At 34.6% G+C, this 17,518-nt stretch overlaps 1 protein-coding gene across 9 annotated transcripts in view; it reads left to right on the top strand.

Moving 5' to 3' along the window:
- Positions 1-17,518, top strand: part of EEF1AKMT2 (EEF1A lysine methyltransferase 2) — a 70,809-nt gene that overhangs the window by 3,663 nt on the left and 49,628 nt on the right. For all 9 annotated transcript variants that reach the window (XR_015155503.1, XR_015155504.1, XR_015155505.1 and 6 more), the window contains exons 4-5: positions 11,797-11,904; positions 14,434-14,650. Coding sequence is in view for 4 of the 9 variants with exons in the window: in XM_086378332.1 (XP_086234458.1) it covers positions 11,797-11,904; positions 14,434-14,650 (325 nt within the window). In the remaining 5 variants the exon portion in view is untranslated. The remainder of the gene's footprint in view (positions 1-11,796; positions 11,905-14,433; positions 14,651-17,518) is intronic.

Raw genomic sequence — 17,518 nt, 5'->3', positions numbered from 1 at the left:
ATTGCAATATAAAAGGAAGGTGATTCTTTGACTTCCAATAGAACATATCCCTGTTCTCAGGTGAGCACATGGTTTGAAGGCTGTTCTGCATATGGTCTGCAAAGAGCGTTTTGTCCATGGAGCTAAGTTTTGGTACAGGGTCTGCTCCTAGCTAAACTGCCGCTGTTATATGCCTGTAGTGCCAAGTGCTGTGGAGGGAGTGTGAGACAGGCTTCGTCTTTGATAGTTCTACTGTTTTAGTTGTAAGGATATATACAGAACAGTCAAATGTATTAAGTGACTACTACCTGCCAAGCCTTGTGCTGGGCACTGGAAATAAGAAAATTTAGACCTTGGTGCTTGAGTTATTCACAGTACAGTATAGACTGACATAGACATGAATAACTAATGCTATAGCTTGATGTGCACAATAATATATATGCTGAGTGTAGGAAAGGGAGTGATTAAAGGGAGTGATTTGGGGAAGAGGGAAGAGAAAGGGTCTTAGAGGAGCTAATATCCAAGATTGGTGGAAATTGTGTTGAGTGTGAGTAGAGTATAAAGAGGGAGAGAATTTCAAAAAGTGGAAACAGTATTTAAAGGGATGAAAGTTTGAAACATCATAACATGTTCTGGCCCTCTGAATTTGGTAAATTAGATTATAAAGTGTGTTGTGGGATAGACAGAATGGAGGATTAGATTAAAAGTAGGAGCCATATCATGCCATGTGTAAGAGCTTAGATTTTGCTTTTAGGCTTTGGGGAGCCATTCAAATGTTTGAAGCCATGAAATATGATTAGAAAAAATTGTAATAATTTTTTTTGAAATGTTGGGGTGTTGCATATGTACATTAAAGTGTGCAAACCAAACGAGTATGATTCAGTGCATTATCACAGTGAACAGACCTATCACTCTAATCAAGATGTAGAATATTACAGACTCCAGAAAGCCCCCTTGAATTCCCTACTAATCCTCTCAGAGTTATTCCTCCTTCCTTTCTAAAGGTTATCACAGGGGTTTTAACATCACAGATGAATTTGCCTAATTTGGATGTATAAATGCAAGCCTTCAGTGTGTGCTTTCCAGTGTCTTTTGCTCAGCATTCTGTGAGAGTCACTCAACTTGTTGCTCGTAGCAGTTGATTCATTTTTGTTGCTGTATATGATTCTTTGTACAATTATATCACAGTTTTACTTACTCATTCTGTTGTTTACCTGTAGATTCTTTTGGATTTTAGTAGCTTACATGTAGAGGCTAATGATTTATCCTTTGTGACTGATAGTTTAACTATAGGTTCTTTTACAGACTGAAAGACACACACACACACACATATAATTATGCAAACTGGAAATAATGGTAGTTTTAATCTTTCCTTTCCAATCCTTTGTAATTTTTCCCCCTTGTTACACTGTTGGGATCTTTGGGAGAATGTTAAAAATTAGTGGTGACAGAAGACATCCTTGTCTTTTTTTGCCCTTTTCGGAGAATGCATTTGGTGTTGCACTGTTAGGTATGATGTATCTAATGAGTTAGTTTTGTAGATAACTCTGTTATCAGACCAAAGTTTCCTCGTATTTCTCCTTTGCTAAGTATGTGTGTGTGCTGTTATTGATTAAATGTTTTTCCTGTATCTATTGAGATAATTATGTGAATTTTTTCCTGTATTCTGTTCATGTTAAATGCGTTTCGAGAATAAACCCAACTGATATGTAATAGATCAGTTTGAGAAGGATTTACATCTTTATAATGTTGAGTCTGTGAATCCATGGACGTGATGAATTCGTCCATTTATTTAGTTCTTAATTTTCTCTCAGTAGTATTTTGTTGTTTTCTCTGTAGAGATCTTATATATTTTTCCTTGATTGACTCCTAGTTTTTTGTTGTTGTAATTGCTATTGTTACGCTTTTAAACTTTCATTTTCTAATAGTTTATGCTATTATGTATAAGTGCAGGAGGTTTTATATTGATCTTGTATCCAGTGAGTCACACATTCTTTCCAATAGTTCATTTATAGATTCTTTTTTAAAATTTAAAAAAAAAATTTAAACATTTTATATTGGAGTAAAGTTTCAGGTGTACCGCAAAGTGACTCAGTTATGTATATACGTGTATGTATTCTTCTTCAAATTCTTTTCCCATTTAGTGTGTTACATAATATTGATTGAGTTCCCATAGGGATACAGTAGGTCCTATAGATTCTTGTGAATTTTCTATAAAGACTTTAATGTCGTGTGTAAATAATAGTGGTATTTCTTCTGTTCCATTCTTAATATTTTATTTATTAAAATGCTGTGTACTCTTCAGGTCAATGTAGAATAGACATCATGAAGGCAGATAGCCCTCTAACACTGCCTGTTGTAAGAGGAAAGCTTCTAATATTTCACTGTTAAATATGATATTAGCGCTAGGCTTTTGTAGGTATTTATTGAAATTGATGATGTTTCTTTATATTCTAGATTGTTAAGAGTTTTTAATCTTAATGGATAGTGCACTTGATCTTTTGCTTTCTTTGATATTCATTGATATGATCAGATGATTTTTCTTCTTGATTTTGTTAGAATTGAATTGATTGATTTTGGTGGGGGCTCCTCAGTTTTTTTTTTAATTGACAATTTTTTTGAGATAATTTTAGTGGTTGATTGATTTTAAAACAAACTTCCATTCCTGAAGTAAACCATGTTTGGTCATGGTGTATTATCCTTTTCATATAATGTTGGATTTGATTTGGTAGTATTTTACTTAGGAATTATATAGTGTCCTGTTAGTCACTCAGTCATGTCCGACTCTTTGCGACCCCATGGACTGCAGCCCACCAGGCTCCTCTGTACATAGGATTTTCCAGGCAAGGATACTGGAGTGGTTTGCCATTTCCTTCTCCAGCAGATCTTCCTGAGCCAGGGATCGAACCCAGGTCTCTTGCACTGCAGGCAGATTGTATATAGCTTTATAAGAGAGATTAACCAGTAATTTTTCTTATTTGGAATTTTAATGTAAGGTTTTTTTTTTATCAAGGTTATGCTGCTCTAATAAAATGAGATGAGAATTGTCTTTATTTTTTTCAGACGATTTTTGTAAGATTGGCTTTGTTTCTTAGATGTTTGAAAGAATTCATGGTGACATTCTGTGAATGCTATCTTGACTAATGTAGCTTTTCAGTGAATCTTAAAGTTGGGTAGTGTGATTCTTTCAACTGTATTCTTTTTCAAATGTTGTTTTGTCTGTTCTAGTTCCTTTACATTTCCAAATGAATTTAAGAATTAATTTGTAAACATCTACAAAAGAATCCATGCTGAAAATTTGGTTTAAATTGAGCTGAATCTATTGTTTGAGGATACTCCACATCTTTTGGGGAAGGAAATGGCAACCCACTCCAGTATTCTTGCCTGGAGAATTCCATGCACAGGGTAGCCTGGTGGGCTACAGTCCATGCGGTTGCAAAGAGTTGGACACAACTGAGCAACTAACACACACGACATCTTTACTGAGTCTTCCAATTCATGAACATGGTATGTCTCTTCATGTATTAGATCTTCTTTGATTTCTTTAATCAGTATTGTTTAGTTTTCAGCATACAGATCTGTACATATTTTTTAGACTTATACCTGTGTATTTGTGTGTGTGTGTGTGTGTGGAGTATTTAAAGTGGTATTGGTTTTTGAAATTCAGTTTCCAGTGTTTATTGCTAGAAATATGATTGATTTTTGTTTGTTTCTCTTGTGTCCTTTAATCTTGCATTTAATTGGTTCTACAAGTTTTTTGGTGGATTTTCTGAGATTTTCTATATAGACAGTCATGTTAATTATGAATAGGGTAAGTTTATTTGATTCTTTGCAATATGTGTGCCTTTCTTTTTTTTTCCTGCCTGATGACACTACGTAGGTCTTCTAATACACATATAGCCTAAGACTGGTGATGGTGCATTTCTGCCTGGTTCCCATCCTAGGTGGAGTCTTCCGTTTTCCACCATTAAGTATGTATGTTAGCTGCAGGGTCTTATTAGATACATACTCTTTATCGTATTGAAGAAGTTCCCTTGTGTTTCTAGGATGACTGTTGAATTTTGTAAAAAAGTAGAATGAAATAATTTTTTTGCATCAATGAATATAATCCTGAGGTTTATTTTTTCTTTAGATTATTGATACAGTGGATTGTATTGATTTTCAAATATTGACCAGTATTGAACTTGTGGAATATGCTTCATTCGGTCATAATACCTAATTCTATTTCTGTATTGCTAGATTCAGTTTGTTAATACTGTGTGGAGAACTTTTGCGTCTGCATTCTTGAGGGATATTTGTCTGCAGTTTCCCTCAGTCCTGAAGTGTCCTTATCTGGTTTTTGCTTCAGGGTATCCCTGGCCTTATGAAAAGAACAGGAAAGCATTGTCTCCTTCTTTAATTGTTTGAAGATACTGTGAAGCACTAGTGTCGTCTCTTCTTGAATGTTTGGTAGAATTCACAGTTAAACTATTTAACCTGGAGATTGCTTCACTAAAGGTTTAAAGTATGGATTAAATTTAATAGTCATTTGAGAGAGTTTGCATGGTTTGCAGTTTTTGAGGAATTAGTCCATTTTGAATTTGTGTGTATAGAGTTCTGCATTGTATTCTCGTTATCCTTTTAATATCTGTGGGATATGTATTGATGGGGCCTTGTTCATTCCTAATATCGGTTACTCTGTCTTCTCTTTTTTCTTTGATGATGATGCTAGAAATTCATTTTTTCCTGTCTTTTATAAAACTTGGCTTTTTTTTCATTGACCTTGTTTTTATGTTTTCAGTTTCAATGAGTTTTGCTCTTAATTTTATTATTTTTTCATTCTTTTTGCTTTTAATTTATTTTTGCTCTTTTTTCTAGCTTCTTAAAGTAAAAGCTTTAGATTTTTGATATTAGATTTTCCTTTTCTGATATAATCATTTAATGATATAAATGCTAAAAATTTTCCTATAGGTGCTCCTGCACCCTTCAGACTTTGATATGCTTTCTTTTTCTTTTCTTTTCTTTTTTTGGCTGTGCCATGTGTCTTTTGGGATTTTAGTTCCTTGACCAGGGATTGAACCCAGGCCCTTGGCAATAAAAGAACAGAGTCCCTAACCACCAGGACCACCAGGGATTCTCTAATTTTCCTCTTTGATCCATGGATTATTTAGAACTTTGTTCTTTAATTTCCAATTGTTGGGGATTTTTTCTTTTTGTTCAGTTCAGTCAGTTCAGTTGCTCAGTCGTGTCCGACTCTTCGTGACCTCATGAATCGCAGCACGCCAGGCCTCCCTGTCCATCACCAACTCCCGGAGTTCACTCAGACTCATGTCCGTCGAGTCGGTGATGCCATCCAGCCATCTCATCCTCTGTCGTCCCCTTCTCCTCTTGCCTCCAATCCCTCCCAGCATCAGGGTCTCTTCCAGTGAGTCAACTCTTCGCATGAGGTGGCCAAAGTATTGGAGTTTCAGCTTTAGCATCATTCCTTCCAATGAATACCAGGACTGATCTCCTTTAGGATGGACTGGTTGGACCTCCTTGCAGTCCAAGGGACTCTCAAGAGTCTTTTCCAACACCACAGTTCAAAAGCATCAATTCTTTGGCGCTCAGCTTTCTTCACAGTCCAAGTCTCACATCCATACCTGACCACTGGAGAAACCATAGCCTTGACTAGATGGACCTTTGTTGGCAAAGTAATATCTCTGCTTTTTAGTATGCTATCTAGGTTGGTCATAACTTTGCTTCCAAGGAGTAAGCGTCTTTTAATTTCATGGCTACAGTCACCATCTGCAGTGATTTTGGAGCCCCCCAAAATAAAGTCTGACACTGTTTCCACTGTTTCCCCATCTATTTCCCATGAAGTGATGGGACCAGATGCCATGATCTTAGTTTTCTGAATGTTGAGCTTTAAGCCAACTTTTTCACTCTCCTCTTTCACTTTCATCAAGAGGCTTTTTAGTTCCTCTTCACTTTCTGCCATAAGGGTGGTGTCATCTGCATATCTGAGGTTATTGATATTTCTCCCGGCAATCTTGATTCCAGCTTGTGCTTCTTCCAGCCCAGCATTTCTCGAATATACTCTGCATATATGTTAAATAAGCAGGGTGACAATATACAGCCTTGTCGTACTCCTTTTCCTATTTATTAGATTATATCAGTGAACATACTTTGTATGATTTAAGTTCTTTTAAATGTGTTTGTTTTATTATCCAGGATATAATCCGTCTTGGTGTATGTTTCACATGCACTTGAAAAAAAAAAAATATGTTCTGCTGTTACCTGATAGAATGTGTTGACTAGATTTATGGTGTTTGGTGGTGGTGGTATTCAATTCTATACCTTTACTGATTTTCTATTCTATTAATTATGGATATAGTAATGTTGAAGTGTCTATCTGACCAAACTGGTAAATTTGTCTGTTAATTTTTATTTCTGTCATTTTTTGCTACATGTATTTGCAAACTCTGTTCAGAGCATACACACTTAGGATTGTATGTGTGTTTTGATTAATTGACCTGTTTATTACTGTATTATGTTCCTCTTTAACATTGGTTGTTTTTACTTTGAATTTCACTTTTAATGCTAATAATAAAGCTTTTAAAAAAATTGAGATATAATCTGCATGCCATAAAGTCTACTCCTTTAAAGTGGTTTTCAGTATATTCACAAATTTGTGTAACCATCACCACTGTTTTAATTCCTGAAGATTTTCATCACCCCAAGGAGAAGCCCTGTATTCATTATCGTTCACTCCTTATTGCCCATTCCCTTCAGTCCTTGGCAACCACTGATCTACATTTTGTCCCTGTGGATTTGTCTGTTCTGGACATTTCGTATAAATGGAACCATCAATCTGTGGTCTTTTGTGTCTGGCTTCTTTCATTTAACATACTATTCTCAAAGTTCATCCATATGGTAGCATGTATCAATGCTATATTCCTCTTCTTGCCCAGTTAATATTCTGTTGTATGGATTTGTCACATTTTATTTATCTAGTTGCCAATTCATGGACTTTTAAGTTGCTTCTGTTTTTTTGGCTACTATGAAAAATGCTGCTATGAAAATTTGTTTATGTTTTTGTGTGGACATATGTTTTTATTTCTCTTGGGTATATAACCAGGTCCATACGGTTACTCTATATTTAACCTTTTGAGAAATTGCTTGACTGTTTCCACAGTGGCTAGATCTTTATACATTTCCATGAGCACTGTTTGTGAGTTCCCTTTTTTCCATATTCTCACCAGAACTTTTTAGTATGTGTCCTTTTGATTATAGCCATCCTTGTGGGTGTGAAGTTCAACATTTTTATATTAGTTTTTGCGTGATACATCTTTTCCTAGTCTTTCATTTTAAGCAGCCTGTATCATTATATTTGAAGTGAGTTTCTTGTAGCCAGCATATAGATGGGTCATTTTTTTTTTAATCTTTTTTGAATTTCTATCCTTTAATTGCTCTATTTGGAACATTTAGATTTAGGTCTGCCATTTTTATTATTTTTTTTCTTTGTTACCTCTGTTTTTCATTCTTCCTTTCTGCTTCCCTGCTTATTTTGGTTAATTTGACCATTTTTTAGTATTCCATTTTAATTAGATATATCTATATAAATGTCTTGGTATAGTTTCTTTAGTGGTTGCTCTAAGGATTTGACTATATCTCTGGATTTTTTAGTGGTTGCTCTGGGTCCCGGGGAAGGAAATGGCAACCCATGCCAGTATTCTTGCCTGGGAAATCCCATGGACAGAGAAACCTGGCAGGCTATAGTCCATGGGATTGCAAAAGAATCAGACACGACTTAGTGACTAAACAATATTTAATGTGTTTGGAGCTTTTTTACTACATATTATAATATACATTATTTACACAATCTTCTTAGAATCAATGCTTTACCGTTTCAAGTGGAATGTAAAAACCTTACAACATTTGAGTTTTTTAATCTTCCCTCCTTTATGTTGTAGTTGTCTTAAATATTATCATTATATATGTTGAAAATCCTGTTGGATAATCTTGTAATTATCCTTTGTATTCTCCTGTCAAAGGAGAATAGTAGTTAATAGTAGTTGTTAAGTAAGTAAAGATACTTTTGCAGTTTTTTCTTCATTCCTGATCTTCTGAGTGTGTGTATTTGTTCTGGAATTAATATTGTTTACTTTCTGTCTAAAGAACTTCCTTCAGGGATGATTTTTAGAGTAGCTTTGCTGGCTAGAAGTTTTCTTAGTGTTCCTTCATCTGAGAATGTCTTCATTTCACCTTCATTCCTGAGGGATGTTTTTGCTTAATATAGAATTCTTAATAATTGTTCTTTCAGCACTTTAAAAATGTTGTGTCACTTCTTTCTGACTTCCATAGCTTTTTTTAAACTATTATGAAATGTGTTTGGCTGTACTGGGTTCGTTGTGGCCCACGGGCTCTGTGATCTTCTTGTGGCGTGCAAGGTCTTCAGTTGCCGCGTGTGGGATCTAGTTCCATGACCAGGGAGATGGGACCCAGGCCTCCTGCGTTGGGAGCGTGTAGTGTTAGCCACTGGACCGCCAGGAGGTCCCAGAACCGCCACGGTTTTTTATGAAGAATCTGCAGTTGTCTGAATGGTTGTGTTCTTGTAAGTAATGCATCATTTTTCTGAATGCTTTCAAGATTTTTTCCATTTTCTTCTAGTTTTTAGCAGTTTAATCATGATGTACCATGGCTTAGATTTCTTTCTGCTTATCCTATTTGGAGTTCACTGAGCTTTTTGAATCTAAGAACTTATGTCTTTTGTCAAATTTGGGATGTTTTCAGGCTCTCTGTGTTAAAATTTTTTTTCCCCTCAATAACATTCTTTCCTTTTGAGAGTCTGTAACTATCAGTTAGGCCTCTTTGTATTTATTGTCCCACAGGTCCCTGAAGCGCTGTTCATTTTTTTTCCAATTAGTTTCTGTCCATGGATCAGATTTGATAACTAGCATTGATGTGTCTTCAAGTTCATTGACTTTTCTTCTGTCATTTCCATTCTGCTGTTGAGTCCACATTTTGCAGTTGGTTGATAGTCTTTAAGGCTCTTTAAATTCTCTGTCTTTAAGGCTCTTTAAATTCTCTGTATATTGTTTGTTTATTTAACTTGGTGATCTATTTATTGTAGAAGGTAGTTTATTAATCCCAATGATTTTTCCATGGTGTGGACTTTCTAATTGCATCTTTATAGTACCATTTAAGCATATTTTCTGTCCCCTGTGTTTTCTGTAGGTTGGGAGTTAGATCCAGAATAAGGGTCAGCAAACTATATAGTTTATGAGTCAAATCTAGGATTCCCTGTTTTTATAAGGATTTCTTGGAATACAGCTATATTCACTTATTTACATTATTATCTATAGTTTATGTGCTACAGTAGTAGAGTTGAGTAGGTGTGACAGAGACTGTGTGAGTGGCCAAGCCTCAAATATTTATGCTCTGTTCCTTTAAAGAAAAGGTTTGTTTACCCCTGATCCACAGATTTTTATCAAATTCAGTTTTTAAACAAGTAAATTTAATAGATGGTTATATCATGTTTGGTTTCCTGTATTTTTGTGATGTTAACAATCATTGCTCATATTTGGTGCTCTTTTCAGTGATCGCCTACCTTTTTGATGGAGATATATGCGTGTGTGTGTATACACACACATATATTTTTTTTGCTGGGTGTTGTTATTTTAGATTGGCATTTTCCTTTCACTGTTTCCTGGCTTTCATTCTTTGACTTATTGTTAGCCATCAGTCTTATTGTTAGTCTTTAGAAGCTAATCTGTCATACTGTATCCCCCACCCCACTCCCTGAATGATTTTGAGATTTTTCTGTTTTTGGTTTTCATCAGATATATTATACTATTTATATATAATATAAATTGTATATTGTGTCAGATGTATGTTATACTGTATTATCTTTGTTTTTATTGTGCCTTGAGTTTATAGTGCTTCTTGAATCTGTGGCTTCAGATACTTTGTCAGAACTAGGAAATTCTCAGTCATATGTCATTTTCTCTTCTGCCCTATTTTTATTTCCTCCTTTTCTAAGACTGTTATATGTATTTAGATCTTAATACTCTGTGCCATATTCTATCTTTTATGTTCTTTCCTGTTGTTAATTTTCCATCCTTCTGTCATTCTGTGCTTAACAGTGGCATTTTCTTCTGACCTTTCTTCCACTTCAGTATTTTTTGTGTTTGTGTCCAGTCTGCCATCAAGCCCACCCTTGAATTTCTTAATTTAATTATTTCATTTAAAATTTTTCTTATTTGTATGGTTCTTTGTTATAGGTTTCAGTTCTGTTACAATTCCCCAGATTGTCATTTATTTCAGTGTTTTAAGGATTTGTTTCATTCTTTTTTGTTTTTTGCTTTGACTGTGGCATGTGGGATCTTAGTTCCCCTACCAGGGCTTCCCCCTACAGTGGATGTGCAGAGTCTTAACCACTGTACTGATAGGGAAGTTGCATTAAGTATCTGTTTCTGATCATTCTTTTATTTGAATCTGCTTTGGGCCTTTTCCTAATATAAGTTTTTCCCTCTTAGTTTTTGGTCATTTATTATTCCCTTGAATGTCTGCTTATTTCTCACTGAGTGCCAGAAACTGAATGTGAAAAATGTTGGCAATAGTTTGAGAATGAATGTTCTAGGAACTTAAAATGTCTGTGTATGCTTCTTATACAGTCCAAGGGAAGAGTAAACAAGTGTGGAGAAGCAGGAACTAGTTAAGAGTCAATTGACAGAATCATCCTGCATTCTAGGTCTGATAGAGAAGGAAGTGAGGGAAACGGGGAGAAAACGAAGCTGTTAAAGAATGCGAATTGAGATCACTAAAAGAATAGGAGGTTGGCATCAAAGAAGGGATATTAGATTATTTTTTTTTGATACTAGATCTTAAGACTGAAAATAAAAGTGATCAAAGAGAAAAAAAGTGCTCTGTGGAGAATAATTGTTGGGTTGAGTTTAGACTAGGAACTAGTCACTTAGAGTTGAAAAGTCTAGGTAAGTCTTCAATGACTGGCAAAAAGCAGGAAGAGAATTTCAGGCTATGCTTTACTTTGCAACTTCTTTTCTTCTTCAGATTTCCTTTGAAATTGCCTTTAGCCTGAATGGTCTGACAATGTTCAGCATAGTTAGAGCTGAAGACCAGAGGCCATCATCATGCTTCTGGCCTTAGGCTTCTCACACCTCGCACCCTTCCATGGGTTAATGGGTTAGTAAACAGCTGGATTGCAGGTTTAGTTTCAAAACTCTTTAGTTCACTGAGCTTTCTTTAACTCTTTGGGGATATTAATACCTGCCCAGTGTATGACAGGTTTTTTGTAAAGGTCTACTGGAATGTGTGAACTATTTTAAAAATACTGTACAAATGGAAGGTGGTTAATAGTCACATGGTTGGTGGAGAATTACGTGATTTATAATTGCACTCAAGGAAAAATTTTAAAAGCAAGGACTTACTACATATGCATTTAATTTATTCATTAACTTAATTGTGTTAAGAAAAATTTATGACAGATTTATGTGTGAATTGGAGCATATCAGTATTGGAAATTAATACTACCTTTTTCTGCTTTAGGACAGAAATACACATATATTCTCATTGTCTTTGAGAAAATGAATTTCTTATGAAAAAAAAACCAAATATTGTAAAAGCAAATAAATTGTCACATTATATGAATTTAAACTTTTAGTTTCTATTTAGATTCTATAATAAAATTTAAACATGTTATACTATTAGAGGGTACATGTCATTTGATGTATTAATAAAATAAAACAGTCTGGGTCCTAACAGAATATTATAACTCATAGGTAAAACAGTATTTAAAATTTTAGAAAACTAAAGTATAAAATTATCTGTCTCCAGGCAAAATTTGGTTTCTCTGATGTTACTGGAATTGATTATTCTCCGTCTGCAATACAGCTTTCTGGAAGTATTATAGAAAAAGAAGGTTTATCTAACATTAAGTTGAAGGTAACTATTATTTATATTGCTGCCATTGTTATTTTTATTTATAATAAGTTATAAAGTTTAAATGTGTCTGATGTGTAGTAATTTGCTGACATCCTTAAACTCATAAATTAAGGATCAATCATAAATAATCCAAAATGATAACTTTTTAAGTAACAGTATTAAAATTTTCAGTCTAGTCAGTTTGAGGAACTTATTTTCTCCTCTTCCTCTTATGTTCAAGTATGTTTATTTTGCCTTTCTGTCTCTCTTTTTTTGCAAATACACACGAATAATAGCTAACTTTGGATTAACCAGATAAAAAATTTGTAAATGCATAAATTGGTATAATGCCCTAAAGATTACTTATTTTGCCCTCTGATCTGTGAGGAGATGACGACATGTGCATTTACATTTTTATCCTGGGCTTCTCCTCTGAACTCCAGAAACGCTGCATATTCTATAGTTCCACTTAGATAACTAATAGCCTATTAATTAGTCCAAAATGAAACTCTTGGTTTCTCCGTTTGCCTTCCCACTAACTCTCATCCCCATCCCACTCTTTCCTTTTTATTCAACAGCCAGGAATTCCCTGGTGGTCCAGTGATTAGGACTTAATGCTCTCCTGGTTCAGTCCCTGATTGGGAAACTAAGATCTCAAAAGCTGTGAGGTGCTGCTGAAAAAATAATCCTAGAAACGATTTTGTTGGTTTTATCTTTAGAATATTTGAGAAAATGTGTCATTCCTTAATATTTCCACTGTTGCCTCCTAGATCCAAACCACCATCAGCAGCCTCTTACTTGGCCTTCCCAATTCTACTCTTACCACTCTGCTGTGCATTACCACAGAGCAGCCAGAGTTATTTTATTTATATATATATATATAATTAAATTTATTTTTAATTGAAGGATAATTGCTTCACAATATTGTGTTGGTTTCCGCCAGACATCAGCATGAATCAGCCCTAGGTATATATATGTTCCTTCCCTCTTGAACCTCCCTCCCACCTCCCTCCCCATCCCACCACTCTAGGTTGTTACAGAGCCCCAGGTCTGAGTTATTTTTTTAAAGTGTAAATCAGCCTCCGAACACTTGCCCATTGCATTTAGAATGGAATCTGAACCCCCACCCAGCCTTACAGAGAGAGCCCCTTGGTTTTTACCCCTTTCCATCTTTATCAGTAATACTCTAGTCACTCTGACTTTCTTTCTGCTCCTGATACGTTTCAGCCTTGTTTTTCTCCAATCTTTATTCCTGCTGCTCTCTGCCTAGAATGTTCTTGCCCCAGATCTTAGTTTGTTTGGCTCATTCTCATCATTCTGATCTCTTCTCAAATATCACCTTCTTAAAGAGGTCTTGCCTGACTACTTTTCCAAAACATTTCTCTTCCTAATCACTCAATGTCTTTATTTTTCTCTTCATAGCACTTTATCTGAAATAATGTGGTTAACTTATTTATTGGTTGCCTCTCCTTTTAGAGAATATGAGATATATTCTCATACAGAGATCTTTTGTTTTGTTTGCAGTTATAGTCCCAGAGCCTGAAATGTTCCTACATGTCATAGGTGTCTATGAACTATCTGTTGTATACATGAATACTTTTATACAGGCATTTAGGATAGAAACTTCTCCAGACTTGACTCTTAGGAGGGGTAGTCATGGTTTTGCCTCAGGTGGAATGATGTGGGGTGGGAGTGGGAAGCCTATGTTTGAGTGTATGGAAACATACAGTACACATTTTAAAGTCAAACAATAACAGAGTTTTAGATAATACACCATTTATAATTATTTTGTTTATATGAATAATCACAAACTGCTTAATTTTTCAAAGTAGCTTTTCAGAATTAATTTTGTTGGCAAATTATTTTGAATATTTTATGAAATTGAGGCAGATCACTATTCCAGATGCTTCTGAAGTATCAGTAAATTATTGAAAATGAATGAGATGAATGATACATGACTTTCAAAATCTGAAATGCATGATATTTGAAAAGTTAGGTAATTGCAGTTTAAACAGTCCTTTAATTTCTTAAGCTTTGTGCTATTTGTTGTAGTTGCTTTGTAAGCTGCTGAGTCAAGGCAATACAACTTTTGATTTACCATGTTTACTTCAGGTCAGACAACTAATAATATCTGCTAAAAGTCATCACATTTCCAGTGACCTATTTGAGTTCCAGATACTTTTTTGTCATTTAAAAAATATGTCAAATATTCTGCTTTTCAACAGAAATAACTTTTTCATAAACTGGGCTTGTGAGTTCCATTATGTGCTGGTGTTATTAGGCAGTACACCTGGCTTTGATTTGTTTCCAAATTTGTAGAGATTTGGAATGTCCAGGAAGCACTGTCAGTCTTGCTTACCAATCTTAGCTTTAATGATCTTGGAATGAAGCACATAAAAGTTAGCTGTAAAGTTGAAAATATGTTTATTATATGTAAAATGCCATTGTAATTAATTGCTCCTTTTATCTATCACTTTTTACAGATTGTTACTTAAATTCAGTAAAGATTGTGTGTGGATTGTTTCACATAGACATTGATTTTTAATATAGGTAGAAGACTTTTTGAACCCTTCCACAAAGTTGTCTGGATTTCATATTTGTATTGACAAAGGGACTTTTGATGCCATAAGCCTTAATCCTGACAACGCAATTGAGAAGAGGAAACAATATGTGGAATCTCTCTCCAGAGTGTTGAAAGTGAAAGGCTTTTTTCTAATAACCTCATGTAATTGGACCAAGGAAGAGTTGCTAGATGAATTCAGTGAAGGTAAATGGCTGTATATTGTTTAAATGTGTTCTTACCTCACGTTGAACGCACTCAAATAGGTTTTTTTCTTGGTGTTACAGTGTTTTACTTTTCTGTTTGTGGGAGTTGCCTGCTTTTCTTCTTTGTTAATAACCATGGCAGTACTTTTAACTGTATATTCAAAGAACAAAGAAATAATATTGGTTGAGATCCAGAGTCCTTTGTAAAATTTTCCAAGAAATTCTGGCAGTTAAGTACTAAAATTTATGAGCCTGTAAAAATTAAGTTCTTTATTTAAGCTGTATAATCTCTTATTTAGAGAATCAAAACAAAGAAAGCACATATATTGTGCTTCTGAATTCAGTGCACTGATATACCAGTAATTAGTAATAATAGTAATAATGCAGGTGGTATTAGTGTTTTTTAAAGTCTTATATGGTGAGAGTGTGGATTCTGTGGATACTGGTGCTCATTTAGGTGTTGAGGATTTTTCTTCTTGTTTTAAGTGTATATTCTTTTTTTTTTTGACATTGCATAGAAGCAAAACATAGGAATTTAGAAGAATTACTGCGTATTAATTCTTGAGGAAATCTACTTTTTTGCAAGATTTTGGTGCCAAGACAGGAACATTTTTTTTCCCCCCAATTAGCAAAGTATAATTAGTACTGTGTCTACTAAATGGGAATCTTGTGAGAATCTTTAATCCATACGCGAATACTTTGAGCTTTGGCAGACTGCTCCTTGCATGGTTGAAGGGTTATTTCACCTGTCACTTACTCATGCGGTACACAGGCCTTTCTGGAAAGTACCTTGAGACTCTATAGCGAGATGTTTGCTTGGTTTCTCCTTACACTCCATTTCAGGTTAGTATTAAGGGTTTTTTTTTAAGGAATGGGAAGAATTTTCAGGATGGAGTATTAATAAGTGACATGGTACTAAATTTGTGGTTAAATTTTGAACTTCAGTTGTCACAAGCTAGCGGGAAATGGACTTATAACTATGTTGCGTGTGCTTCATCTCAGAGTTTGTTTTCTTTTGGTAGTGAGGGAATAGGCAGTAGGAGGGAGAACACCTAACACATGTCCTTCTGTGTGCATTCGATGGCTTTGGCAGGTTATATAATGTAAAACTTGAAGTGTTTGAAGCTTGAAATGAGAGCTTGAGGCTTCATTATTGCTGCCTCTGGAAAACAAGAATGATGTGATTTATTGTCTTTTATTTCATGTCATTAATTTTATTATCTTCTATGTTAGATTTGTTTCCTTTAGAACTGTTGAGGCCCTGTACCAATAGTCTTTTTTCCTGAAGCTTGACAGTTTTAATAAATGCTCAGTGTTACACTGTGTAGGGCAAGTTCCTTTCCTGGTTTTTAAATACAGGTGTTCTCTTTTACCCTTGAAACCACCAGACAAAAACATATTTGTCTGTCTTTGATAATGAGGAACAGACTTCAGCCTGGTAAAGAGTGCTTAAAAATCTGTCTTTGAGAACTACTAAGTAAATTCTTTAGCTTATGTTCAGTTTCAGAACTTAATGCAGAATTTAAATAAGCGAAATGTTGCCACAGGAAATGTTAAAGAAATAATTATATACACTGAAAACATTTTTCTTCTCTTAGAAAATGGTTTTTGGAGTTAGCCACAGGACACTGCTATGCATCACTGCCGAGGGGCTTCTCACTGGGGTTTAAGATTGGCTTCTGTGGTCCCTTTTGCACAGAATAAAGCTTGCTTCGCTAATTTTTTCAGGTTTTCTGCTTCTTTCCTAATTTGAAATGTAAATGTTCATAAATCTGTTGAAATGAATTTTTCCTTTATAGCCCTATTATATAAATATTTGGTGGTGGTATTTGTTTAGGTTAAGATTGCTTAATCATTTGCCAGACACTAGGATACTCTAATTTGATGTCCAAGGAACTTGACTTTGTTACAACTAGGGAATTAAAAAAACTCAGAAACCTGTCTTACAACAAAAGTAACCTAGATTCATTATGGAAAACATTTGAAAATATCAGTAACCCCAACACATAAGTACATAGATTATAACAATTAAAATTAATTATCTCTGGTATACAACCACTTTTAACACTTTGATGTATTATCTACTGAATGTTAGTCCAGGGAGTTAAAAGATTAGTTCTAGAAAATTTACACAGACAGCTCCATTTTCTTTGGAAAATTTTTATTATGAAGTATTTGAAACACAATTTCAGAAAACAGATAGGGGCATGTCCGCATGTATCCACCACAGTGGCTCCATTTTTTTAGCATTAAAATATATTATTTAAAAGGCCTGACCTTCTTTGGGAAGGTTTTCTTACGGTTATTTTTTTTTTTTACAGTTATTAATTAGCATTTTAATATCTAGTTATTTATTAAGATTTGGTGAACCCTGGTTACGAATATGAACTATGAAGAAAAGTATAAAAAACCAATTAATACAATAGTATATATCCTTTTAAGCATTTTTTTCTGTTTACAAGAGTTATTTGAGCCTTAGCTCAGGCATGGAAACTTAGAAAATATAGGCATCTCCTTCCCCAAAAGAAAAAAAAGTTTCTCCCAAACTGCTAGTCCCATCGTGAGAGAAAACCATGGTAAACTGCCACCCACCCTTATTTGTCTTATTTTTTAAAAACAGAATAATAACATTAAATTTCCATTTTGTTTTATAGTTTAGGAGAACACCACATTATCTTATTTTGATCTTTACAAAATCACTGAAAGTGAATTAGGGCAGTGATACCTGTAACCTTCTTGCGTAGAAATTGAAGATTCTGGATGAGGTAAATTGACCTTCACCTAATAACCTGCCATCTAGTAAGTGGTGGAGGTGGGACTTGAACCAGAATGTTTGAATCCACGTTAAGTGGGGAAAAAAAAGAATCAA

The sequence above is a fragment of the Bos grunniens genome, chromosome 26 (genome assembly GCF_055505025.1).
Source record: "Bos grunniens cultivar Pamir isolate PY7600 chromosome 26, Bosgru_T2T1.0, whole genome shotgun sequence".
In the NCBI taxonomy this organism is placed as follows: Eukaryota; Metazoa; Chordata; class Mammalia; order Artiodactyla; family Bovidae; genus Bos; species Bos grunniens.
The sequence above is the reverse complement of the archived record's forward strand: the minus strand, read 5'-3'. Positions and strand labels throughout refer to the sequence as shown.